Consider the following 27,319-nt stretch of genomic DNA (forward strand, 5'->3'; position numbering starts at 1 on the left):
TATGACTTACTTTCATTAAGTCACCACAACAATACATGTAAGTTATAAATTCCATGCATTTGCAACACTGTTTTGACCTTGCTGAGGACAGTGTTAACATTCTGGACTGGAGTGCAAATTTGGTGACGCTGGGCTGGTATTGCTTTTGGACATGGTATTCTTCCATGAGATATTCTTTTTTTCTATCTCCAGCAATGTGCTGCTGAAAGGGCTCAGCAGTCTTCCCCTGACCTGCTCTAAGTTAGAGACTTACAGCTTTACTCAAGGACAGATTCCCTGGGGATTTAGAAAGCAGTACACAGAGTAGAGATCTGAACTCAATTTCCTTTTTCCTGGGTTAAAAATCTGCCTCAGGCACGATAAGAATATGTTAAAGGCAAGGGACTGAGGGGCAGAATGTCTTTTTCCCTTCTCTCCCAGCAGACATTTCCATCAGGAGTATGTTGCTGCAACACATCCTCTCCATGGATCTAAGTTTCAAACCTTACTTTAGGGCAATCCTGATTTTCCTCCAAGGAGCATCATTCTCACTGTCTGTTACCAAATCAGCTGCTTTGCCTTGCCACACATTTTCCATTATGGTTAAATCACTATCCCTATGCACCATTTTATATCATCTCTGCATACCTTGTACTCTACAAGCTTAGTAAAAAGCAACAAAAGAAAATCTTGTTTTTTGAAGCATCTCATTTTTCATTCATAAAAACTTTAAAGTATTACCTTACCCTTGAAGTACTTTTGAGAGTTCAAATATCCTGATAAATTTATATGAGAGCAACAAGTTGCACTGTGATTTAAGAACTGCTTTGCTGTAATATCCAACTGGCAGTCAGGTGTGGATAGTAAGACATCCATTAGCAATTAAACCATTAACAAGGTCCAGTTCAGAAGGCATTAAAGGGCCAGCCCCAACATGCCCTTGGTCTTCATTCACTTATCAGACAGTGCAGAAGGCCACAGCAGTCCCAATTAGAAAACACCACATCCCAAGGCTTTGACCTTACAGGTCTCAGCTGTATCTGAGTTGAGCACAGCAGAGTTACTCCAGATGGATCCCATAAACTGTGGGATGTCTCATTAGAGCAATCCCTCCCCATCCTGAATGTATTCTGGCATTACCTAGAGGATATAGTTCTCAAGTCACACCTGGATGAGATGCTATAGCCCTACCAAGGTTCATCATTTGAACTCTGGAAAGACCTGTGCCCCTTATTTTGAAACATCCTCCCAAACACAACTTCAGTCAAAAGCCTACGTTAACTTCCTCACCAAACAACAATATTCCCATTTAAGAGTAATCACAATGCAAGAAGGAAAAGGGAGTTGAATGGTACCCGTTTCTCCTCAGGAGGCAGTTTACTCCATTCATTGCCCAGCATCCTGGTGATCTCTGGGAAAGGCACTTCAGGCCTCTTGGCTCGAAGCTGCTCCCGACGCTCGTTCATGAACCGCACGTACCCTGTGAGGGGGGATTTGGGGGCATTGCTGTCCCTGAGGGGTTTCTTCCTCTTCCTCCCTTTGGCCCAGCCTCCTCGTTTGGTCCTTTGCTGCTGCAAAATGAAAACAGAAGACAATTCAGACTGGATGAAAATAACCACCTCTGGAAGGAACAAACATCCGTGTCTCAAACAACTTCATCGGGAATATGTTGCTGCAACACATCCTGTCCATGGATGTAGGCTTTAAACATCACTTTAGAGGAATCAGGACTTTTCTCTAAGCAAACCCAAAGAAGTCTCATTATGAAAAGTTCTTTACAGTACCCCCTGATCCACAGGGACAACAAAATATCATTGGCATTAACTTGATTGTAAAATCAAAAGAATTGATAATCCATGACATGATCATCTTAGCTAATGCAACTGCAAATATTTTTATTACTTGTTTGCTTGTTTGATTTAAATTTACTTTGGTTTTTAATTATTCTCATCCTCCCAGCCATTTACTTCAGTATCACTTTTGGAGAGATTTTGGGTATTAGTTAGCAGTTGATAACTAGTTATTTTGCCCCTTCCAAATCGTTGTTCTTCATGTATAATGTGCCCAAAATGTGGGTGTTAAGGACAGTATAGAGGCTTTTCTATTCTCATCTGTTCTGTAGGCTCTCTTTCCCACTAATCACCTCCAATGGAGCAACCAACAAACTCCAAAGGAGGGAATATTGTAAGATTTGCCTGGGGCATGCTGTGAGCTCACAGGAATAGTATCATTATCATTCATCCTCTTGGCTTCATACTATTTCTACAGCAATCTCTGGACAACACTATTTTCTAATGTTATGTACACACAACTATTTTCAGTACTTCTAATCTTTCCCCAGACCAACATGTTCCTGCCATCATGTTAGTTTTAGTTTCCCTCCTGGAATTTTACTACATAATTAAAAAAGGACCTCACAGCTGAAAACAATCTACAAGGAGGAATATCAAATGCATCTATCAAAAAAAAAAAAACCCAACAAACTCAAACCACTTTCTTGTCAAACTTCAGCTCCTTCACGATTTAGTCACCAAAAATCAGTGCTGTTCTCTGCACATTCTAATTGCCAGCTCTCCTTGGCTACCTGTGTGCAGCTGGGCAACACAGGAGAAAACCAGGGAATCAGAGGATGAAAACGGCACACAGTGAAAATATGTGATCCTGTAAAAAAAATTCTGAGTAGGTAAGACAAACCAGAATGACAAAACTCCACATCTTTGCTTCCTTGAGAAGTCACTACTGTTTCATCTCACCTCCTCCTCAGGCTTCTGCTCAGTGGTTTCAGCAGCATTAGAGGACTCATTTTGCAGCTGCTGAGCCTGTGACAAGTCCTCCACCAAATCTGGGTTATTCACAGGCTGTGAAGTTCCACCACTGAATGAACTCTCCGAATTAGCTAATCTGAAAAAGCACATAAGAGCAGAACAAAAAATTTAATCATCATATTGCTAAATCACTTCCTCCCTAATCTTCTAAAACATGCAAAAATGTTGCAAATATATTCATTCTCACACTAGTAAGAAAAAAGGAATTTTAAAGTGATTTTTGAAGAACTGGCTGTTCCATCCAAGCAACTGCTATAACTACCACAGCTACCATAGGCTTTCAAAGACAATTTGATTTTTGAAGTGTTATTTTGTTTCATTTTTACTGAAGTATTTCATTATACAAATAACTGTCAGTCAAATATATGTTTGGATCAGACACCAGAGAGCATGAATCTACCCTTCTTCAAAAATACCATAAAGAATTTGAAATGAATAGTTTCATCATCAACCAATATACACCTTCTGGGATGTGTTTAATATATTCCTCCACAAATACATTTACAGGTCTGTGGTTGTGTATGATTTTGGATTGAACTTTATTCCACGTAATCTCCTGCTGATACATGTGGGTATTTAAAATACAAACATGACGAGCTCCCAACAGGCTCTGGAATGGCCATTATTTAATTTTGCTGCAAGAGCTGTACCAATCTACCTTCCTCCAGGAAAGGACAAGCTGTCTGGAGGCAAAAACAAAAGCAAGCCCACAGAAGTATTCCTGAAAGCAGACTGAGAAATGAGCACACATTCTGGGACAACAACCCCCTGGACATTCTCACCACTGTGCTCAGTGGGCAAATTAATGGAAGATTTTTACTCATCTCAGATTCTAAACTCTTCTTGAGCCAGGCTAAAGGTAACTCAGTTTCACCCAGTTACATTCATGAAAATTCCTTTATAGCACTCTATGCTTCAAGTCTCCTTTGTTCATTTACTCCAGTCTACAGCTCTTTGTGTCCATGGGAAATTTTAAATATCCAAAATAACTGTTCCTGTTAATGTAGAGTACAGCTACAGAAATTTGAGCTACATTAACACAGTTGTTAGTTGAATGCCCATGGGAAAATTTGCCTATGGAGAGAAATGAATATTTTTATTACTACCATCAGCAATTGTGGCATAATTACTGGTAAAGACACAAGGGCTGGAGAGATCCACACCTGACTGTCAAACACCAGGGTGAGTTCATATTACTGACAGAGAGGGAGAAGGAAACAGGGCATACACCCTCCTGTAAGTGAACTACATTTGGTATGTGTCAAACTGAATGATACAGTTCTGGATTCACTTTTATGGTTTGAAGAATATTTCAGCTTTCCTATGCATTCCCCCTTGGCAGGGAAGCTCTAAATGACACATCCAAGAAAAACTTCCATGTGATGCAGCCATTTGCAGTGAACACTGATGAAACCTCAGCTGACACATCTTAAACACAAGCCTAATCTGGACATGGGTCTCATTTGGCACCAGAAAGTTTGAAATCCCAGATATATAAATCCAAATTCAGACCCCCTTGAAGCAAACGTGTCCATGTTCATTTTTACACTGCTTTACCTGCCTACAAAGTCTGAATTTTATTGCTTGGTGCTTTGCAAAACAGAAAAGAAGTTTCAAGTACACAGCAAGAATCTCAAGTATTCTTAAAAGACAACTTCTTCTGGCATTGTAATTTTAAGAGGCCATTGTTGCAGTCTGTAAAAGCAGAGTCAGTCTGGCAAAAATGAAAGTCATGAGACTCAGTGATCTTCAGAGATCAGTGATGAACAGTATATCTTTAATGGAAATAAACTGAAATGACTACAGCCCACAGATACATCCTCCCTCTCTGCCCCCATCATGTCTCTTGTCTTAGATTAAAATCCTAGAGATTTACCTCTTAAAGGTAAGAGATATTAAAAAAAAAGTTTGTGACCACTTCCATCAGTTCAGAAGAGTCCTGGTTTCTCCTAAACAGAGTCCTGTGATGTTCTATCAAGGCCAAGGAAATGTCAGAAGATTGATTTTTGTTGGGTTTGTTTCCTTTTTGAAAACAATTACTTATAATGCCCTCCTTCCACTGAAACAGTTTCCCTGGCAAGTCCAGACATGGTATCTACCAGCTGAAGGTGAAAGAGGAGTTGCTTACCCAGTTACATTGATTTCACCACCTTCCTTGGATCCATCCTCATCTGTAAAAAGTGGAGGAAGATTGGAGCCAGCTACCAAGTTCTCCATACCTCTGGGGGAAAAAAAAATAAAGGTAAGAAAGGTTAAAGTATCTCATTGTTTCTCTTGAGCAGCACTTCAGTTCAAACATCATAACACAGCACAGATCTCTTTACCCTGTAAGCCAATTGGCAAGTCATGGCTGGTTGGCTTCAGGACAGATCCTGTGGGCAGCTGTGCTTAAGGTCAGAGAAGAAACATCATAAATGATGCTTCAGTTCAGAGTTCCCCCTCTAACAGAGCCCTGTGCCAATGCCACAGTGTTGCTGGAAATCACTGCAACATTCTATTTTATCCCTCGAGACAAATTTTCATTCATCACACTCAGCACACAGGCACATAGATCCTGCTCTTCCAGTCCACCTGCCTGTTTATTCTCAAGTGTGCCCCCTCACCAGAGGTTTGTGTTGAGCCCAGAAGAAAACTGAAACCAAGTTTCAAATTAAGGTTGTATTTGACAATTCCTTGTGCACGTTTTCACAATTAATCCATGCACACGGTTGTTATTGCTGAGCAAGAGAACACAGCTATATTAAGAGTATTTTAACCTTTGAGTCCTACAGAACAGTTACAGAAGCAAGTGGTTTAAGGCACTATATACTTCTCATTCAATACAAACTGCCCAAGTTACAATCAGTTCCTTTTGTAACCTTGTAGCCTGGCATTGGAATTTAAGGTGTGATATGAAATCCAAAGCATAACTAAATTTATTCTTCCCCTTTCTCACTAAAACACAAAACTGTTGTATTTTAGTGAAGAAAAAGAAAAATCCCCCTGAAGTCTTAAACTCACTTTAGGATTATGAGTTGCCCACTTTGAAGGGCCATACTAGATAAATTGCTGTTCCTTCAATTTAGGAGTCATCTTTGATGAGCAGTCAATACTCAGCTTGAGGACTGCTATCCTTTTCAGCTTGTGTACTGTTGTCCCCTTCAGCTTGTACACTTGGGCTTGGAGGGACTGATGAGAGCTATAATCTTATACGGCTTTCCCATGGATTGGTGTGCTTTCCACTCAGTATTGAAATCTAAGTGATCTGAGACATAAAATCCCACTCTGTGTTTTTAATATTATATATTTTCCCACATCTCGCCCCAGTTCCAGAGATGAAGGTTTTCTACAGACAGAAGTAGTGATACTGCTTCTTGCATCTTACAGATTTTGCAGATCTCTGTCACAAGTACTACATTCACCCTTTTCTCTTCTGCTTCTCCAACTGCCAAGATCCTTAGACCATCCTTAAGGATGGTCATTCTTAGTCCTTATCTAGAAAATAATTAAAGCTGAGCAGACTGGTTCAAGGTGCCACAGACATTGACCCCGGCAGAGAAACTCCCTTTACTCCTGTACAGGAAAGGGTCAATAAGAAATGAAGAATTCCAATTCCTGCCCTACCATTACAAACCATGGACTGAGGACAGTTTTGGGGGCTCAGCCTCAGAACTGTGGCACAGCTGGAGACTGACCAGCAAAGGGCTTCCAAGGTGCTCAGGGATCGAGAGCACCTGCCTGAATAAGGGCTGTTGAGGAAACCAGGCTTGCTCAGGCTGGCAGAGGGGGCCAAGGGCAAATCTAACAGCTGCCTAAAACTGCCTGAGCAGAGATGGCAGAACCAAACTCCTTATATTGGCTTTGCTGGTTGTGTTTCCCAGAGAGGTGCTGGTGGAGTCTATCCTGGCAGATCCTAAATGCTAAAAGCTGGAACTGACCTCAACTAGTGCTGGCAACAGTCCTGCTCTGAGTGGGAGGCTGGACTAAGATGACCTCCCTCCAGATGTCCCTTCCAAGCAACATCTGCAGTTCTCTGAATCACAACTCCACATCGTGGTTTTTTCCAAATACTGGCATCTTTGACGTGAAAAGGAAGAAAACTCAACTAATATAATACTTTTAGGTAAAGTGGTGAGATATTCTGATGGAACAAAGAAGATTTTAATCCTTAGAGAAGGCAGCACAAACAATACTCCCCCATATATAGAAAAGAACCTACATCAAGGCTGGGACTTGATATATCACAAGAAATCTGAAAATTCCCACTGGCTTGAAAAATGAGCTCTTCACTGATGCCCAGAAAGCTGTTTAAGGACAGCAGATATACAACACAAATTGCTTCATGCAGTTGTCAACTAAGAGAGAAATGAAGTTCTGCTTTATGTTACGCAGTCTTTGTTTTGTCAGTCAAAAGTTCTAAATGAATATTTTCAAAAAAGGAAGCTTAAGCATGACCTTCTCACCAGGTCCTGGTATGTCTGCTCACATCTGGCCCCAGGCAGCAGCTGTAGAGCCTAAGCTCACTTTCAAACTGCAGGGAGGCAGATGGACACCAACTTTAACAACACAGAAACAGAACACAAACACAGGAAGCTGGGAGAACACACACTTATTTTTTTTTATTTAACCCATATGTTTTAGATATTAACTCTCTCAGATGACTGAGCCACATCCTAAAGAAAATGTAACATCACTGAAGTTACAACGGCTTCTAATAAGTTCCAGAGAGCAAGAAAACAACAGTTCCCCTAAAGCTCACTGAGAACAGATGGGAACCTACACAAGTCTTTCAGTCCCATTTCTCAGGGACAACTCCCTCATACCTTTGCTCCAAAGTCACTATCCACTAGTTTCAACCCCATGGCAGAGCCACATATTTATTTCAGGGATCTACCAAAACGGCCAAAACAATAACCTGAGGAAAAGAACAGTAGTGGGGAAGAAAAGAGATCACTGCTTCTCAAACTGGAGCCTTTACGGAATTCAGAGGGCTTGAAAAGGACAGCTGGCAGGTCCCATCTAGATCTGTTGTGAATACTTGTGTGGCTTTGTCAATTTAAACCCTGCCCAGAGCATCTCGTGTCACACAACTGGTGAAATTCAAGGCACAAGAAACAACATACACTTAGTTTTTTAATGGTTCACACATATATCCCTATTTTCATTTTTTAACTATGTCTACCCAAATGCAAAAATAAAATTAAAATTCATGTTAAACTCTAAACTTTACCAGCTCTACAATTCAGTGCAAGGAAGCATCTCTTCCTAATAAAACTAATTCAAACTAGAGCAGCTCTGACTTCACTGTACTGCTACACTACTAAGTTTGTTGCAAACAGCTAAGCAGGAATACAGAGACTGATTTCTTAACAGCAGCACTTGATGATTTAAAAGGTTCAACCAACACACACACTAACATTAGTTAAATCTCTTTAGGAGCCTAGAGAAGATCCTATATTATCAAAACTGTGGCTTAATTTATCTTTTTCTTTCCCTCTCTTCCCTCATTAATCCAGGCAAACAAAGACTTCATGATCCAGAAAACATACAACAGTATTTTGCAACTTCCAGTTTAAATTTTTTAGCTGGACACTTTGGTTGCATGCCATAAGAGATAATACTTGTACACAATTGTACAGAGTGTACCAACACAGTCTGACAAAATTACTCAGATGAAAGGAAAAAGCTTTTACAACACAAATATCTTAAGTGCTACTACACACACCAAAACACAGGGGACAACGAAACAGTGAGTAATTAAACACCATTCAAAACCAGAAGTATGTTTAAGTTTCCTTAATTTCTTCTCACATTACCTTTTGCAGGCCCTGACATAACTTCTGTTATTCTATCAGGAAATAAAATAGCTGAGCTGTGTTTTGAGTAGACTGAAAGCTACATCAGATGGAATTTCTAGTCACAGCTGTACAGTAGAAAGGAACAATTAAAAGAAGGTAGTTGAAGAATCAGGATGAGAACAAATCCATGACTGGAGCTAGACAGAATGACTGACTTTTCCATAACCTCATTACTGTGCTTGCACTATTAACAACACTACTAGAGGGCAGCAGAAATAAGCACAGGGGTGATGAATAATCTAAAGTTTAAGAGCCTTTTATGCATGCAATGAATGAAAGGTCACAATCAACCTCTTGAAAGAATCAGATCATTTTACTCCAACAGCAAAAATGTATTAAAAATGTGCAAATAATTTCATCTGGCAGACCAACTCAGCACAGCACACCTGCATTCTTGTTTTTCAGGAGACAACCAGAGTCAGAGCAGGAGGTGTTCATGGCCACAACTGTCACACCAGCAGCCACAGGCAGCCATTCCTCTCTAACACTGAGCACTCCTGCCTCCTGACTCACCCCAGATGATCAGTCTCTTCCAGACCCTAAGCAAAACAACTACTGTACTCTCCAAAACGTTCATGACTTTCACAAAACACAACCTGCTTAGTTTGTGTAAAGCCATTCACAAGGTAAGTGAAATAAAGCTGGACTGTACATATGGTCTGCACAGGTCTGGTCATGGAATAAAGTCCCTGTCAAATCCAGACTGACTTTCTTCTCATCCCAAGGCCATGTCAAGTCTCAAGATGGCCCTAAACACTGGGAAAAGAGCAAACAGTCCTCAGCAATGTTGTCTTTTCAATGACTACATTGCAAGAGATGATCTGAAGCTTAAAAGAAAAAAAAATCACAAATTTCTAAACTATTTAGCCCTCCAATTACAAGGTAAGGTTATAAATACATATTATTTATTACAGCTAAGCATATTTAAATATGAAGTCAGTCAGAAATCCAACTTACAGTCTGATTATAAAACACTGCAGGAGTTCCAATTACCTCATTGCCAGCTCTAGTTTTAGAAACGTTACTGCTGAGTGGAGGATTTTTCTCCTCAAGTCTCTCATCCCTCTTTGCCAGAATAAATAGCTCCAAACTTTGCCATTCAGAGGATCCCAGATTAAATTAAAAAAAAAAAAAAAATCATCTGCTGTCACAGAAGAGCCACAGTATTCCTTATCTAAGCATCAGAACTCAAACACTTCACCCTGTAAACAATCTAAACTCAGATGATTTATCGAGGAAAAAAAACCCCACAGGACCATCACTTCTTCCCCATCTGTCCACATGTAGCCAGAACATCAGAAAGAAAACTGAAGCAAGTCCATCTCCAACTAAAACCAGAACACTTTTGGAGCTGTCAGAGGAAGGTCAGATTCCTTCTGACAGCAGCATTTTCTTCCATCAAGCTGGAGCAGAAGCATGTTATCCAACATACTTGACTGCAAAAAATCAGATTTGATTTTTTTCCCCCCTACGGGCAACTCATTAGACAAAGGTTTTTGTGACTTTAGGAAAATTGCAAGCCAAACCTAACGGGACAGAGGTTTTTCTGTCAAACCAGAAAATATATACCAGAGAACAGCCAACTGCTTTTAGTTTTACTTCTTGCCAGTAAAAACAAAGCAACACTACAGAGACCAAAACAAAGACTTGCAAGCAAAAAGTCCAGAGTTCCACCGCATTTCCAGGCAGCTTAAGGAAAGAAGGGAAAGAGGTAAAGCTGAGGTTTAGGCTTAGTTTGTCTGTGTCTCTGCAGCAAACACTAACAAAGCTGTTTGTACTCAGACCTTGGAAACAGCTGCAAAAAATGTATTTTTTAAAAAGTGTGTACAATTCTGTATTCTACTCTTACTTGTATAAATGCTTTAGGATGAGGCACATATAAGATATTTCATATATATTAAATCCTCCTGTTCTCTGGAATTTAAGCCCACAGGAAAGGTATATACTCAACTCTGCAGACAAAGGCAAGAACAGCTCCCCGTTGATTCCCTTCAAACTCATGGAAGAAATTAATCAACTTTTTAGATCACTTGAGAGAAAAGAAAACCCCACAATGAGACAACTGTACAAATAATTGTGCTATTTGCCCCTGGACAGCTAAAAGCAGTAACTGTGGTTACCTCTGGTACCCAGAGGGAAAGCTTTGCTATCTACCCCTTCATTGCAGATATTAAGCACCTGTAGATTAGGACAGTTCATTTTATTCTGAGTTAACTTTCTTCGTAATAGCATCAGTTTCCATTTAAACTAACACCACTAACAAATACAACCCTGCAAAATTCATTTAATTCCCATGTTACAGATCTCACATGAGAAAATATAAACCATTCAGATCACAAAAAATAAGTCTCAAGATAAATCTTGAGAATACTTTATTTTTATTAATACTCTACCTAAGGTAAGTCCAGTATTCGACTACCAGGGATGGCACTGGCTTTTGTAATCTATCCATAAAAATCTCTTCTGAATTTCCAGTTACTACAGGCAATTTAGTCTACCTCTTCAGCCAGTTGAAAATTCCTCTGGGATCTGAGGACCTCATTTCACAGGACAGTTTTCCAACAGCTCCTTTCACATTAACAAGGCAAAGGGGATACCCCATAAAAACCCACAACCAGCAGCTACGTTAAGAGACACAAACCACCCCTGGAGCACAGACACTTCTCAAACCACAGCCACTATAAATCATCCAGGACCTCACCAGATCCTGTTCACAGTTACTTTCCTGCAAAATTAAAGTTCCATTCCTCTGATCATTTATGTCTGTAAAACTCAATCACTCACTGTTTGTGGAATGCAAACATAAAAGTGCCATGAGCAAAGCAGTTTATTAAAAAATGTAAATGTACAGACTGAAGTTTTTCATGGTGTTTGCCCAGGTCAAACATTTACCAGCACCACACAAGTGAAACAAGAAACAGTATTAATTAATGTTCGAGGAGTACTTTGATTTAAAATACCAAATGAGTATTCTGAACTAGAGAGAACTTAATGTCAGGGAATCCTGATTGTGACTGGCCAGTGAAATGCAAAGTTACATACTCAAAAGTAAAATAACTGAAGAGTGGATACACCTGATGAGATTGAAAAGTTGGCTTCAAGCTATTTTAGCACTTTTGCTCTCTCTCAAAGCCTTATTCATCAAGAAAGTTGTCAAGGAAGTACAGCATATACTCCAAGCTCACTTAAATTCTGGGACAGGAAACTCTAGCTGCTGCCACAGAAGAACACAGATTGGAATTTTTCATGCACATACCCACCAAAACAAGCCATTTTACAGAATATGGGGTCAAATACTTTGGATGTGAGAATACACTCAAAAAGGGATTGAGTATATAGTTTAAAAATGACTCACCACAGGCTTCATGACCCAACACAAAAGCATCTCCTCTGACCTCAAGAGCCACAAAGACAGCATGGAACTGGATATTTTAAATGCACTGATATGAGTACAGGGACAAAGGTTAGAGGAAATGAAGTGTGGGAAGAGTCAGTGATTCTCACACAAAACAAGCAACTCTTTCTGCCCGTTGTCAGAGATGATCCATCTTCAGGAAAAAAGTATGACATGTCAGCTTCCATACATTTTTGCTCTTTTCTTGTTATTGCCTTGTGTATTATAAAACAAAGGAGTTTGAGCACTCAAACCCCTGTCACGTAGAAGAAATCTCAATTTTTAGATAGCCTTACTTGTGCAAAACAACAGGCATATAAACCTTCACTTTGATAGGCTATTTCTTTCCCTTTATAAAAACAACAGAACTATCAAAGTCTTTCTCACAGCAAGAATAGTGAAGAACTGGTTTGGGTTGTTCGTTTCTAATCTGTTCTTAAAGCTCTCTGGTAATAGTTTAATATGTACCAGAAATGAAAGTTTGGAGATATATTGCCTGAAGTGCACAAAAATCCCTTTTCAGCCAAGGCTCCTCTAAGAGTCACACATGGTACCACTGGCACCATAGGACAGAAATTGTAAAGACCTTGGGAGCACACTGAGGGAAAAACTAACAAGGAAAAGAAGCACAAAAGACCAGACAAGAGGGTCAAGTAAGTACCAATGTCAATGGACACTGCTTACAATACCTTGTCTGGAGTCCTGAAAAGAAGAGAAACAGAAAAGATACCCCATTCCTGCCAAAGCATCCTCTCCAGGAGCAGCAGACAGCTCCTTTGACCAGGGCTAACAAGATTTGAAAGCTGTCTGAGGCCACAGTGTTAAAAGAAATACTATAAAGAAAGACTACACCAAAGAAATGAGAGAAATTTTAAAAGACTGAAACTTTATGCTCTAAACTAGGCATATACCAGGATCCCCCTCTCAGCACCAAAAGGGAGAGCACAAAGAAAGTTTCAAGTCATATGGGGACTCAGGTACTTCCATGGCTCCATAAAAGAAGTAACTTAAATCAACAGTAGAATGTAGAAAAGTTAAAATAAAGCTTTACCTACCTACCCTTATCTTCACCTAAAGGCAACAGGAAATTATACTGTTTAGCATCATGAACAGAAAACAAGGGGAAAAACCAATGGCACAAGCCCAGTGGAGTGGTCTGCCTGCTCTCCAGTGTCAGGCAATACACAGGACACCCAGATTTGTGTGAGGGCTGGGAAAGGGCAGGCAGGGAGCACATTCCTGGAACACCTGTAGCACAGGGAATGAAAATAGGTAATGTTGGAGCTGAAGCAGGATTGAGAGGAAAGCATCCATGCCAGCAGCATGCCCAAATATCCTGGGCTGAGTGTTCAAAACAACAGTTAAACTTCTGCAATATTGCATCTGATCCCCAAACTGCTTCCAGTAGCCCAAACAAACTGCTGTGAGGGCAGTGCCTCACTTCTTTCACTGTGTTCCTTACGGATGCTGCAATCTCCTCTTTGTGCCTCTGTCATGTCACAGGCAAGAAGTCAAAAGAAGGAAGGAAAAAGTGTTGACTAAGAGCAGAGCATCACAGCCAAACAGCTGGTTGGAGCCAAATAGCAAACAAGAACCTGGGAAAAGGATGTCCAGGACTTGTATTAATCTGCTCTTCCAACTTCCCCCTTCCATAGCTGCTCCTCAGATGGGAAAGGGGCACAAGCTTTGCACACCAGAGCTGATCTATGCAAACAATAAATTTAGCCCTAAAAGAGAATGTAAATCTTTTCAAATAGGTCGATGACTAAACAGAGGTGAGGATGGAGGTCTTGCACAACACAAAGTCTGAAGCATTTACATTTGAAAAGATTCATAATTCGTGTCTAGTTACAAGTGTTCTGAAAGATACTTGGCATTCAGGTTTGAGTATTTACCATATTTAGCAAACAGCAAAGACTTATACTGCTTTTACATTTCTTTTGGATGATTTCATTTCTATATATATTTGTTCAGTAAATATGGTTCCTCTGAGCTAAAGCACAAATATTATCCCAACACCTCTATATATGGGTAAAGATACATAGCTGGTTTGAAGGTCATAAAGGAAATCTCCAGGAGCTAAGAATACAACCAAATTTCAGAAATAGACTTTAAAACACTACCAATCTTAACCTTTTTATTCTGGACATCTCAACTAATTGTCAGTCTTTGTTTGATTTCAGACAACCAGAAGTCGCTCGGAGACTCTGACCTGAATACACATCATGCAATTCTTACTGCAAGGAGAAATAAGAACTACAGCCTTCATGATCTGTGACAAAAGGTCAGCAACTCTCTGCTTTACACAGCATTAAACAGTATGGAAAGTGGAAAAACACTGCTATTTTCAAAAGGACTACAGCATAGACTTCACCTCAGTACAACCTCGTAATCGAAGTTCATTGCCTCGATCAGAAACAGGCCAAGTCAAGTGGGGGAAAACAGGAATTCAGGCACCACAGCCTTTTTTCATTTGTGGAGTCTAAACATTTTACAACAGAAGTGCAAACACGGGAAACTTACTTTCTTTGGTCACCTTTTGCAGTCTGTTAGAAGCAAGCACACAGAATACCTGAGGATCCACTACCACACTTAATCCCCGAAGTTAGCTCGAGGGCTTTTTGAGTTAAACAACTGCCTTCTTAGTCACCAGTACTCCCTTTTTATTTAAAAAGACTCCTCTGAAAAAGCACTTATCTGTATTTTGCTCCCCCCCCCCCCCCCATTTCCCAAAACAAAGGCAAAAAAGCATGGCATTGCTTTTTAAACATTACATTTTTAAAAGCAGAAAGTATTCAGTTTTTATGAAAACTTCAACAATCACATTTGAGCTTACAGACTTCCCAAGAAAAAAACATTTATTACAGTAATGGAAGCTTGTCCTTCCTGGATTTTAATAGTCTCCCAAAACAGCTTATTCCCACCCTAGAAAGGGTCATCTATGTATAACTCTAGACAAAATATGCTCATGACATTCCAAAGCTCCGTGGTAAGATCACCAAAATAACCCAGCAGGTTCAGTTCACATCTCAGATGTGCTTTGTTTTCTGTGACAAGATGTACACTCAGAAGAAATGGTTAAGTCAGCCTTGAGTAAACCCTCACCTGGCTGCCCTAAGTAGCACACCCCCATCCTTCAGCAACGAGGACACTTCTCAAAACACTCCAGTCACCTCTCCTACTGCTGCCTGATGAGTAACAGCAACGAGTAAACCTCGAGCAGGTTGCACTCCTGAGAGACCAGAGAGTACTCCAGCAATCACCACTTAACATCCCCCAGCCACAGCACGAGAAGCCCGGATCTTGGAGTTTAACATGTAAAAAAAAAAAAAAACAAGTAAGAAGTTTACTATTTGAAACTGTGCCAAGTAACCAAGCTGAACAGGAATGCCTGATTGAAATTTCAGCTTGTAAAAAACTGTGGGGTTTGACAACTGAAGTATATTTCATTTAGAGCTAACAGCTCAATTAACAAGAAGCAAAAACATTCATCCACTTGACAATGAAATTTTCTTCTACTCAAGTATCCATGTCTTAGTCATCCTGAACTTGTTTGTATTCCTATTTAAAATGCCTTTCTCAGTAGCAATTGCTAACATCACCTGATAGTCACACATTTTATGCATAAGTATCTTCTAAGCATATAAAAAAAAATATCTGCAGATTCCAACTACTTTTGCTGATTAAGATCCACCCAGCAAAGCATTAATGAGCAAAGTAAATGTCTTGTCACCACAGTTTCTTTGCTGGTTGCTCCTGCCCAGCTATGGTGGAAGAAAAAAGGAAACCACGTTAAGACATGTGCACATTTTCTGTTATACTGAGTTAATCTTACTCCCAATAAATCAAGAAATACACATCTTGTATCATTCACATTTAATGACTCAAAATTTAGACCAGAAGTGACTTCTAGAGGTCAGCTGGTCCCAATACCTACTCAAAACCAAAGTGAAGTTCATCCTCATGGTACACACTGTGTTAGACTGTCTGGCTCAAAGCTTCTGGTCAACACTGACATAAACCAGCAAATACCCTCAACTGCTTTGGTTTTTTGACAGGAAGGTTTCCAATTGCTGAAGAAATAACCACTGCTTGTTTTCAGGGCAGAGTGATGGATGGAAGACAGGACATAAAAGCAGTTGAAACAACACTTAGGATGACCACAGGAACAGAGATATCAGACAATACCTCTCCCAGTCCTGACAAAGCTGGAGGGACAGAAGAATAAAAAGACACCAGAAGAGAGATGGAAAGTCTTCACTTTTTTCATCTATTAACCAGAAAAAAAAAATCCATCAGGAATAACCTTATCAAGGAATCCAGGATCTCCTCTCCAATTAGTGAAGCTAGAGCTGGACTTCCAATATATGATATTGCTCCTAGTCAAAGACTCCCTCACGCTTCGTATTAATCTCAGATTTACTCTCAATTCTGAGTACAATAAGCAGCATTTACTCCAATTCAAATAAACAATGACAAGTTGCCATTTCCAAGAGAAGTTGTGTGTTAGGCTCACTACACAGAACACAACTTCCAGCAATGTCAAGTAGGTTTAATTCAGTAGCAGTTTTAAGCAGGTTTTTCTTTTCTTTAAATGGAAAGCTTAGCTCAGGGCTGCTGTGTTTGCCACTCCACTAACTAGCCCAATTGTTCAATACATTCTGTCCTTCAAGTGGAGGACACAGCAAAATGAACTGCATACACTTTCACAAGATTATAGGGGCAGGTGACTGAGGGACCAAGAAGATTCTGTAACATCAAGCCCTTCATGCCATATAAGCAAAAGAAGTTCTCATTTTTAGCCTCACAGAGGATATACTGTTATTTGCATGACAATAGGGCATTAAATCTGAAAAGAAAGTCTCCACTATATCAAAATTGAAAAGACATTCTGTGCCAAAGCTGGATTATGATTCACCAACTAATACTCCTGCCACTGGCAACCTGGAACCATCTCCACAGTGATCCTCAAGCCCTACCTGAATAACCACTGCAGTGCTTAGCACTACACACCTGCAACCCTTCCTCTATGTTCAACATCCAAACACCAACTGATTTGTCAACTATTTCACTGATTTGTCATCTCTTCTCTAGTCTTTCAGTAAACTGCCATTCTAATTCCTTGTCTGTTTTTGCTGATGCTGCCTTGTTTCTTTGGAGTGATTGCTTTGCACTTCAATTTACCTTTTAAACACCAAATTATTTAACGGTAGGAAGTCACAGGAAATGCCAGGAAACTCGTTTATGTGATCTGCAAAACCTCCAGTTCGTCAGATTTCTGTATTTTTAATTACAATGGTATAAAAATACATCAACAGAACTGAGAGGTTACCAAGCAAGTTCAGAATCAGAGACACTCAAGTGTCAAAACTGGAAGATGGATACACTTCTTTTTATGCACTGACAACTGATCTGAGTAAAATTTATCTACATGACAGACCCTGTTCATGATAACTTTCAGTTAACATATTGCTGCATTACCACAATTCTGACTCCTCACTTGCCCAGAGTATTCCACTGGTCAGGCACTGATCCACCTTCACACAAGCTGGAAGGGAGGAACACAACCCTGCAATAGAGCTACAGACCAGTAAGTTCCTACATTAATACAGCATTACTTAAATGCCTCCATGAAAAGTAAATTATAGACATTTAGCTGACAAACATCACTGACTCAGACTCAGAATAAGGAATTGTGCACCAGTAAAGAAAAACCACTTTTCTCAGTGTAATTCCCACAAGTCACTAAGTGGGAACTAAAGTGTCACTAAAGACACTAAGATAAAAGCTGAAGTTTTTTTAAGGTTTTTTTTAAGCTTCCAGCCCTTACTATGCATTTGAAATCTCCTGCCTTCCCACTCTTTCTCACTATAAAAATTTAAACCTTCTGTCTGTGCTTATTTGAATATCAGTGCTTAAACACACTCTTCCATGTAACAGCAATGCAAGGACACAAACTTGAGGAACATGTGAAAAGTTCCTTGTGATCTGTTATTTTCTGCATGCCTTGCAAACCCCTCCTGATAAATGTCTGTTCTGCAGTTCCCTTGAGAAATACTTTGTTGAAATGGCATTGGGACAGAACGTGTGTTTTTACAAGTGGCAATAAAATTATTCAAGTAGCTTGCCTAAAAAAATCCAAACACATAAAGCATTTTTCTACAGAGAAAATGCAAGTAAGCCATTTATAACAGAGTGCACATTTTTTCATACTTGTAATGAACTTTAAGTCTTTTAAGGTTAAAACAATATTAACAGAAAAGATTTCTCAAGTAAGAAAAATATCTTTGATATTAGGACAATTTTCACAGCACTGCACATTCAAAACAATTCATGTAAAATCTCACAGTCTAAATTTAACATGCAGTTAATAATTCTACAGCTCTTTATATCCAAATGTAAACAGATGAACATTCAAATCTTATATCTAGACAAAGACCACTTTGCTTAGTCTAATACAAATACTTGTAAAATTTCTCTACTTTTTACAGTACAAATTTTTATACTTTTAGAATTAGAAAATCTCCTGGGCTAGAACCAAAAAAGCTCATTTCCTGCCTGCAAAGCTGCAGTGCACCAGCCACATGCACAGGCCAGAGGGGATGACTGTGATCACTGTGACCCATTTTGCATCAGGCACCTGCCCCCTGCTAAAAAACAGAAACAAAGAGGATCTCAAACCTACATCATGGTTACCCAAACTTTTTTAGAAGACTGACAGTGCAAACATCACCCCCTCAGCTGTCCCACATGGCACCTATACACACATTAAATTTGTACAACTCCTCATTGCAGCAGTCACTTAAATTTTGTTATGCTTCTGTAGGTTAGACCCTAAAGCTAAGAACCTGTATCAGTAAATTGATTGTTTTTGAATAAATGTACCATTTCAAGAAGTTAAACAAATGCTGCACCTGCATTTATTTTTAGGACTGAAAATATGCCTTTAACTCATGTTCAAGTTGATCTTTTAGCAACCTTTTCTGAATTCCAAAGTAGCTGTAGCAGTGCCAGCTGCAGTAGACAGGTATTATACCTTCCCTGGTAAGACTCCTGCTCTCATTTATACCTAAGGCTTAACTGCTCAAGCTTCACTAAATGCTAATGTTCCCAAGCTGGATTATCCAGTCACCTCCAACATTTCTCCATGTCACTGCTTTCCAAGGGAGTCTTCCCAAGCCTACACCTGTCCCAAGGTGTGCTAGTTTTATTGTGATCAAATATAAAGTCTGGTTTGCTTGAATACAGACTTCAAAAACAAAAAGCTAAACCAGGTTAGTCAAGCACAAGTACTGAAAAAGCAGTTGTCACGCTGCATCTCCCTAAATAACCAAGAAGTTTTAAATTGATGTCATTTTCTTCAAAAACATAAAATTTCAGAAAGTAGCATGAATCACACATTATTTGTGACTTTAAATTGACATTTAAAAAGGCAGGGATCAAACTGATATGATTCAGAAGCTTTTTTCCTCACTTTCTTTCTTCCTATACTATGATCTTTAAAAAGAAAAAAAAAATATTTGTGCTTCTACATTTTGATCAAGTGTGTGGTGTTACTGGACAGTTTACAGCACCCTGGTGATGTCACACAGTGATTTATGAATTACTGTCACACTGGTACAGCAGAATGGGGAAACAGCAAAATATTGATGGTCTAAGTTGAGCATTAGACGAATAAAAATTTCGTGCCTCTTTCAAGTTTTGCATATTGTGATACCACCAGGATTTAAGGAGAGTTTACCAAGTAGTGGTTTCTTGCTGCTAAGAAGGGAAGGTCTTACTCCCTTCTCCTTTCACAGCTGGTTACAGCAATCTCCACAGCTTACTGGGCATTTTATAGAGCTGCTTAACTTCCTAACTCTTCCCTTTGGGAAGCTGGGTATCTCCTACCAGCTCAAATACATAGTTGAAAGGACTCAAGGGGCTGAAATAAATACCAGAGCTTATCAAAAAAGGAATGTGTATGGAAAGTCCCACTTCCATGCAGGGTAAAACCAGCCATATTAAGCTGTAAGAGCCACCCCCAGTCACCCAAGATAACTTCTTGGACTCATTCTGCTAGTAGTGGGCTGTAGTTTTCACAGGATGTTAAAAGAAGCATCCAGAAAGGTCCTCTGGCTGCATGAAGACAAGCCAGGTGCTGGAAGGTGCAGACAACAGTTCTCCACTGCCTGAGGCAACAGTTTCATGGCAGCATAAGCCTGCTGAACTACAGCTACTCCTACAGCATCATCTTCAGCCTGGCACTTGTTCACTGGGCCAGCCACATGGTGTTTCAGCATGCTAAAGAAACAGAAGAGCTTTTAGTTCATTTATCAAATTAGTTTATGCCAAATTAGAGGGTGAAATGGCTCAGCAAAGGATCCAGCATTGCAGCTGGCAGCAGAAAAAAGGATGCAAAGTAGCACAGCCAGGAGCGAGCAATGTACATTACTGTGAGTCCACAGCTCGCAATTCAACTCTCCCTAAGATTCCAGTGGTGCCAGAAATGAACATTTGAAGCTATTCCAGCAACAGAGGGCCCCAAAATAGTCTTAAGTGGGACAAAATATGATTACCAGAAAAAATTAGGATTATATCATAAGCTGACTGGACATTTTCAAGTTTTCTCCTTCCAATCTAAAGCAAAACATTTATTCTCTTGAGGAAAGATAAGACTCTTCTACATAAGTCTGGAAAAAGAACTTGAATTCCACAAATTCTGATTAATTTACTCTTATTACTTATTACACTGGCTTGTCATATCTTACAGGAATTGCAGCAATTCCTCATCCTAACTCAGTAGTGAGTAGCTGGGAGTCTGTTCTGTCATGCTTCCCACATATTCAAACAGTGAGGATTTAGTCAAGTCTTGGTTATCTTGATTTCATTTCACCAGCAACATGAGTTATGTGCAACAGCAGCTAAAACATACTGCAGTAAATGCACCCCAAGCCAGAAATCTGCTCCAAAAGACTTTAGTGTGATTACCTATGATAATCACTGACTAAATGTCAGGGTTGAAAAAAACCTGCATTCTAATGTGCTTACACAGTTCAGGACTTTTGGAGACTCTGAAGATTTGCTCATCTGCTCTAGAAATCCTATTAGAATTTGTGATTAAGGAGATATTTCAACAAGATGCTTGTACATTTGAAGACATGGCAGCTTTAGATGAAATATCCTTCTTCAGTAAGTCTTACTTTTTATCCTTTAGGTATCAGAAAATGTCTTTGCCAATGTGCTGGATAAGTGAAAATGCAAACAAGGCAGACTTCTTACTTCTTAGAGTAAGCTGGAAAAAGTGAGAGATGAAAGGAGCACTGTACCAAGGGAAAAGGTTTAGAATGCAAGTAAAAAACCAACCCCCTGAAAACTCAACTGTACACAAAGCCTTCTCTTACCTTTATGTGCCACTTATCCTGCACTGGGAACACTCCCCCTTGCTCCCCAGTTTTCTTGGCAGAAATGCAATGTTAGCAAACTCCAGATTTCCAAGTGTGAAAGAAGATTCACAGTTTACTGTTTCCAGTGCTTTGCTGATCTGTTTTCTCTGCTTTATCGTCTCATAGCATTACCAGAACTTGTCTTGCCACAGCTCCCTCCCCACTGCTTTTCCAGCTATGGAGACTGACACTTTGCCTTTCCATACATTGTCAGGCACAGCATATCTTGAACACTAGTATGGGCCACTAACTCCATTACACCACAAATTCAACCTTTGATGAACATCTAATTAACATCTAAAACCTGAGATGACTTAGCCTATTCTTACACACACAGCAAAGTCCATTCTTCCAAAAAAAAAAATAAATCTTTCATTTCCACTACTGATGTTTTGTTAATTACTAGATTTCAGCAAACAGTACTCCAAAATTAGGAAACAATACACCACCTTATGCCCAAGGCTTTGAAACAGCAGCCAAGGGAATTTCAAGAAAAACAAATGGTTCCTTTCTTGAGTAACAAACACAAAAGCTCCCAAAAAACCCACTAATTCATGCCATACCACTTACCTGAAATAAAAGGAATTAAAGAACAGACATAGCTAAGTCAGACCTGCTTTAACAACCATTGGTTAAGACTGAGAACCCATCCAAATAAAGCCTAGCAAGTTCTAGAGATGACAGGTATTTTGAAGGGCAGTTAAAAACAGTCTGTTGAGTTTCTTCTGGCTGCAAACAATCCCTAAGACACCACTGTATAATTAAAGCTTTGAATTTATCTTTTCATATTTGAACACAACCATAAAACAAAAGCAGACTTTCCCCTGGCAACTCACTGAACTGCTGAGAAATCCTCTGTGCTTTGCACTTGTTACCAGAAGAAAAAAGTAGAGGAAAGATTCAGAAATAAATTCTGTCAGTCTTAAGCCTCTTGAATCCAACTAACAACCAACACTTTCACTATCCTCATTCTCTTAAGGCACTTCACAGTTTCAGCAGCAGTGACAAGACTTTATGCCATTTGATCTTCTGACTAAAACACTGCTTCCTATTTTCATGCTATAGCAGTATTTTGAAGTGCAGGCTAAGGGTGTCAACTGCTCACCTCGTTGCTTATCCCAGCCATGATGCACAAGACACATCCCAGTGTCTTAGATTTACATGCCCTATTACCTGAAGAAACAGTATAAGCAATCCAAGTCATAAGAACTGCAGAAACAGTGAAGTGCAAGGTTTATTTTTTTATTCATTGTATGCCATGTAAGGGGTATGGTCCAAAACACTAAATCAGTCAAAGTCAGTTCTTGCCACAGTCTCCTGCAAGGCAGAGCAGGATTATTTGTTTCTAGAATCAAAATCATTAAAAACCCTTTTCTGAAGACAACTTAGCACAGCTTCCTTTTAACATATTTACTATTAAAAAACTGTAGTCAGTAAGTTTCTTAACATCATTTCTGAAAGACAAGTTTTCTTCCAAGTGCATCTGCACTTGCAAGAGCAAGGTCAAGGAACAAGGAAGATTTCCTAATAAATTTAGAACTTGGAAGTATTCAGGTATTCCACAGTAATTGCTTTTATTTCCCTGTAATACAGAAAGAAAATTTCCAGATAATCAGTCACTCAAAACTACCTGTAGCTGCAACTCAGCTGTCCAAAATCTGTCCTCATCAAACTGATATCAAGCAGCCCTTCAGAAATCAGGTGCCAGTCTCACCTCTGCCCCTACCAGGTATGAACAAGGCAAGTTATTCCTTTAATAAGAATTAACCCTCTGTGGGATTAACTTGCATACAGAAAGCTTTAGCAGATACATCCCAACAATCCCATTATGCAAGAGATTATTATAAGACTGATCTGTTTTAAAGTGCTTATCAGCTGACCTGTCCCACTGACAGTGCCTGGACAAACTCACATCCAGCTGTTTTGCTCTCAAAAATCAAGTATTAGACTACAAAAATAACAGCCAATGGCTCTGCTACTGATGCTACTGAAGCAGGAACAAGCCAATCCTGGAGTAAGACAACAACACATGGCCAACATTGCAGATCTTGCCCATGGAGCCTGACTTACATCACTAATAAACCACTTGACTCTGTATTTCAAATAGCCACCAACTAGCTTTAGCTGCTTTCATGAACAAATCCACTGAAAAAATAGTGGTTTCTGAAAACAAAGTGTTCTTAGTAATTCATACATAGCAATTCATACCTGCTGAACACCTGGCGTTGAAGTCTTTTATCCACCACTCGTCATGTCTTAAAAAAATAACCATTTATCAGTTCCCTGAACATAAACATCCCCTCTCTCTTTCTAAGGGAAACCATGGAAGTAAAAGAAAAAAAAAAAAAAAGCTAGAAGGAATGCAGAAAGCAGCCTAGTTTGGGGATCTCTCCCAAGCCATTCACATTACAGATTGAAAGAGCATTTTATTAAGGGTATATGAACAACTGGCAAAAAAAGAAAAAAAGACAACCTTTCTGCATTCACCTACTGTCCTGGAAATTGGAAAGGCATGTTCCCTTGAGTTACCCCTCTCTCCCACAGATCATTACCAGAAGAGTGCAGCCTCTTCACCTGTGCCCTAAGGATTTCTCACAGCTCTCACAAAAACGAGCACAGCTCTGTGAGCACTTCAGTAACGCTGAGTGGGAATACTTAAATTTTTCAACCATAACCTGGAGAGGGCAGGACATACAGCAAGAATTTAGAAGCTTGTATCAGCCTGTTTTAGGGAGACGTGCTCTGAATTCACCTGCAACTTTGCCACAGTCAGTGGTAAACTCAAGAAAAATCTCATCCAGGAACTAGTCCTAAAACAAACCCTATCTAAGCAAGGAGAAATATTTACTATGGAAGGCTGAGCTTGCTTTGGCAGGTGAGAAGATTCACACCTTGCTAATTGCACACACCTGGATACTGAGGGACCCTTTATTTAAACACATTGTGAACAGACACAGTAACAAAGCAAGATTACAAAGTTAATTTGAACACGTTCATTCATTATTTTCTCCATTCCTGTGCTCTGATACTGAGAACAAGGTGATGTAACACAAAGCAAAACCCCAGCTCACAGTCAGTGCTTGCACTCAGCAGCCCAGCAGGGAAGTCAGCACGTCTCCTCAGGTCTCCAGGCAGTCCTGGCCATCAGACACAGAACACCTGAGCTTGGCCAGGGCAGATGTCCTGCAGGAACAGAAGGTGGAAGACAGTAAAAATCTCTCTCTTTGTGGCTGCTTTATTGTAAAGTACTAGAATTTGTTACAGTCACATTCCAACAGTCAGGTACACACAGAAGAGTCGAACTCCACTCTCAGGTGCTGAAGAAACACCACTGTAACAAACACAATTCTCTGCTCCCTTTTCTAAGGTGCAGCTGCCACCTTACCCTCTATGTGTCACACCAGGAGGAACCAAAGGGGAAAAAATTCAATTTACAATCAAGGGGCAAATCACACAATCTCCAGTTTTCTATTTTGAAAAGTGCTGGGTATCCCATAAAAGAGCTAACTTGGAAATTTTGAGACGAGCCCAAATACTCTGCTTTAACCACCATTTCTAAGACCAAATCCCCTTCAAATTTGTAATCTCAGCTTCTATTTCAGGACATGGCAAATTTCTAAGGATGGGAAAAAAAATTTATCACTTTCCCTCAACTTCCTAAACTCTAAAGGTACAGTATTTGCCAGCAAGTGATATAGTTCTAGAAATGCTGAGATCTCATCCCTTCTAACAACCATATAATGTACATGTGAGAGAAAACAAGAGATGATAAACCAGTATTTCACTATCTTCAAATAGATTGTGCCCCTGGATTATGGCCTGAATGAAAAAAAAAACAACCAAAAAACAGGCTATGCAAACAAATTCTTTGTTTTCAACAGATGACTATGTTTGTATTCTTATGAAAATAAGAATGATCACTTCAGAATAACGTACATGTGCTATAAAAGTGGTCTCTCTAGTAGGTCACACATGCAAGGCCGAGGGGTGGGAAAAACCCACACCTTTCCACTCAGGGGTGGGGAAAAAAACAATTTTTTTGTAGCATTGAGAAACGTTTTTAAATAGAGTTTATTTCATCTTTATCTTATCCTTTCTCAATTTCCGTTCAAGCACATTTTCTAACACATGCCTCCACAGAGCAATACCTGCACATAATCGATAAATCAATAAATATACATAAGTGGGAGGTGCACGCTAAGAGGTGTTTCTAAAATCATAGAATCATAGAATCGACTGGGTTGGAAAAGACCTCCAAGATCATCAAGTCCAACCCCTGATCCAACTCCAATTACTATATCACGGCACTCAGGGCCACATCCAGTCTGTTTTTAAAAACCTCCAGGGATGGTGAATCCACCACCTCTCTGGGTAGGCCGTTCCAGTGCCTGATAACCCTCTCTGTAAAGAATTTCTTCCTAACATCTAACCTAAACCTCGCTGGCACCTGCAGCCAAAAAAGTTGGAGGCCGCTCCTCTAGAAAGCAGTTCTTTTTCTCTGAGAGCAGGACTTTCCCTCTTTTCTACTGAGTAAAAAGCCCTCTCTCCTTTTCCAAGACACCACTCAGTTGCCAACAAGTTAGAGCAATCCTTCTCACTCAGGAGGTGATTTTGGGGGTCTTTTTTCTTACACTATCTCCCCCAGGCAGCTCCACGCCTCCTCCCAGCTGCCCTCGAAGGACACCCCAGCGCAGTTCCCCGTTCCCAGGGCAGGGAGGGCCGTACCAGTTTCACTCTGGTGTTCCCCAGGATCGCAGTGAATGGCGCCTCGCAAGGCACGTGGCTCCGGTGTTTTCAACCCCGCGGTCGGGGCTTTTTTTTTTTTTTTTGCCACCTCAAGGAGAAGAGACTTCGGTTCCTCAGGGACAGGCAACAGAACGGAAAGACCTGGACAGAAGTATCAAGAAAACCACCACGCTATGATAAACGACCTGCTTGACAAGGGAACGTTAAGTGGACGCGGTGAAAGGATAAATAAATACAATTAAGGAGCCATCAAATATTATGGCTTTGCAGGAATCAAAGGAAAATACCTAAGGGAGAATACTGAAAGCTAAGCGCTCAGACCCTCACCCAGCTCTTCCCCCTCGCCCCCCCGAGCTCCAGCGGCTCCCCCAGGTCCCCTCACCGGTGGCCCACAGCACCCACAGCCTCCCGCGCTCCGCGGGCGAGGAGAGGCGGCGGGCCCGCGGTCCTCGCCACTGACCTGCCGGCGGCGGCTCCCACGCAGGGCCGGGGCGGCCGCGTCCCCTCAGCCCGCGCAGCCGCCGCGCTCCGGCACGCGCAGATCCGCCTCACCGCCCCGCAACGCCGGCCGCTCGGATCCCTCCGCTCCCACCTCACAGCAGGTCTCCATTCTCTTCAGGAGGAGCCTAACGGGAGAACGCCCAGCTGGGTCAGGAGCGCCCATGGACCACCGCCCGCCATCGCCGTTCCCTCAGCAACCCGGTGCGGGGCCGAAGCGCAAACAACACACCGGGACTACTTCACGTCCGCGGACGAAAACACACCACTTCCAAGCGCGCAGAGGTCGACGGGACGCTTTTAAAGGGCCGCGCGGGGCACGCCGGGAGTTGTAGTCTTCCCGCAGAGGCGCCACGCCCCCTCACGGCCGCAGCCAATGGGCGGGCGGGGGGCGGGGCTCCCCCGCGGCGCGCGCGCGAGGGGCGGCGCCTGGAGTTGGTTGTTGCGCGGGCGCGGCGCTCGCAGCCCCGTCCCGGGAGCCGCGTCCTCGGCGGGGCCCGGCGGGAGCGGGACCGGGACCCCGCACGGAGCCGCCGCGGGGCTGGGGAGCCCCTGCCAGGTGAGGGGCGGCGTGGGGGTGGCGGCCCCTCGCGCCGCGGGGGGAGGCCGGGGAGG

At 41.0% G+C, this 27,319-nt stretch overlaps 2 protein-coding genes across 12 annotated transcripts in view; one reads left to right on the forward strand and one right to left on the reverse strand.

The window, feature by feature from the left end:
• Nucleotides 1–26,902, reverse strand: part of HMG20A (high mobility group 20A) — a 39,625-nt gene extending 12,723 nt beyond the window's left edge. Inside the window, exons 1-7 of one of the 8 annotated variants that reach the window (XM_027657746.1) lie at nt 26,667–26,900; nt 26,186–26,347; nt 24,532–24,643; nt 6,722–6,860; nt 4,933–5,025; nt 2,733–2,880; nt 1,335–1,550 (exon numbers count right to left, since the gene is read on the reverse strand). In XM_027657746.1, coding sequence (XP_027513547.1) covers nt 1,335–1,550; nt 2,733–2,880; nt 4,933–5,021 — 453 coding nt within the window. In that variant the 5' untranslated portion in view covers nt 5,022–5,025; nt 6,722–6,860; nt 24,532–24,643; nt 26,186–26,347; nt 26,667–26,900. Of the gene's footprint in view, nt 1–1,334; nt 1,551–2,732; nt 2,881–4,932; nt 5,026–6,721; nt 6,861–24,531; nt 24,644–26,185; nt 26,500–26,666 lie in introns of those variants that run through there. The other 7 variants (XM_027657748.1, XM_027657749.1, XM_027657744.1 and 4 more) reach the window with 7 other exon arrangements.
• A 257-nt stretch (nt 26,903–27,159) lies between these two features.
• Nucleotides 27,160–27,319, forward strand: part of PEAK1 (pseudopodium enriched atypical kinase 1) — a 112,555-nt gene continuing 112,395 nt past the window's right edge. For 3 of the 4 annotated variants that reach the window (XM_027657819.1, XM_027657826.1, XM_027657825.1), the window contains exon 1: nt 27,160–27,263. The gene's annotated coding sequence lies outside the window, so the exon portion shown is untranslated. The remainder of the gene's footprint in view (nt 27,264–27,319) is intronic. The other variant, XM_027657822.1, reaches the window with a different exon arrangement.

The sequence above is a fragment of the Corapipo altera genome, unplaced genomic scaffold (genome assembly GCF_003945725.1).
Source record: "Corapipo altera isolate COAL_440 unplaced genomic scaffold, ASM394572v1 308, whole genome shotgun sequence".
Classification (NCBI taxonomy): domain Eukaryota; kingdom Metazoa; phylum Chordata; class Aves; order Passeriformes; family Pipridae; genus Corapipo; species Corapipo altera.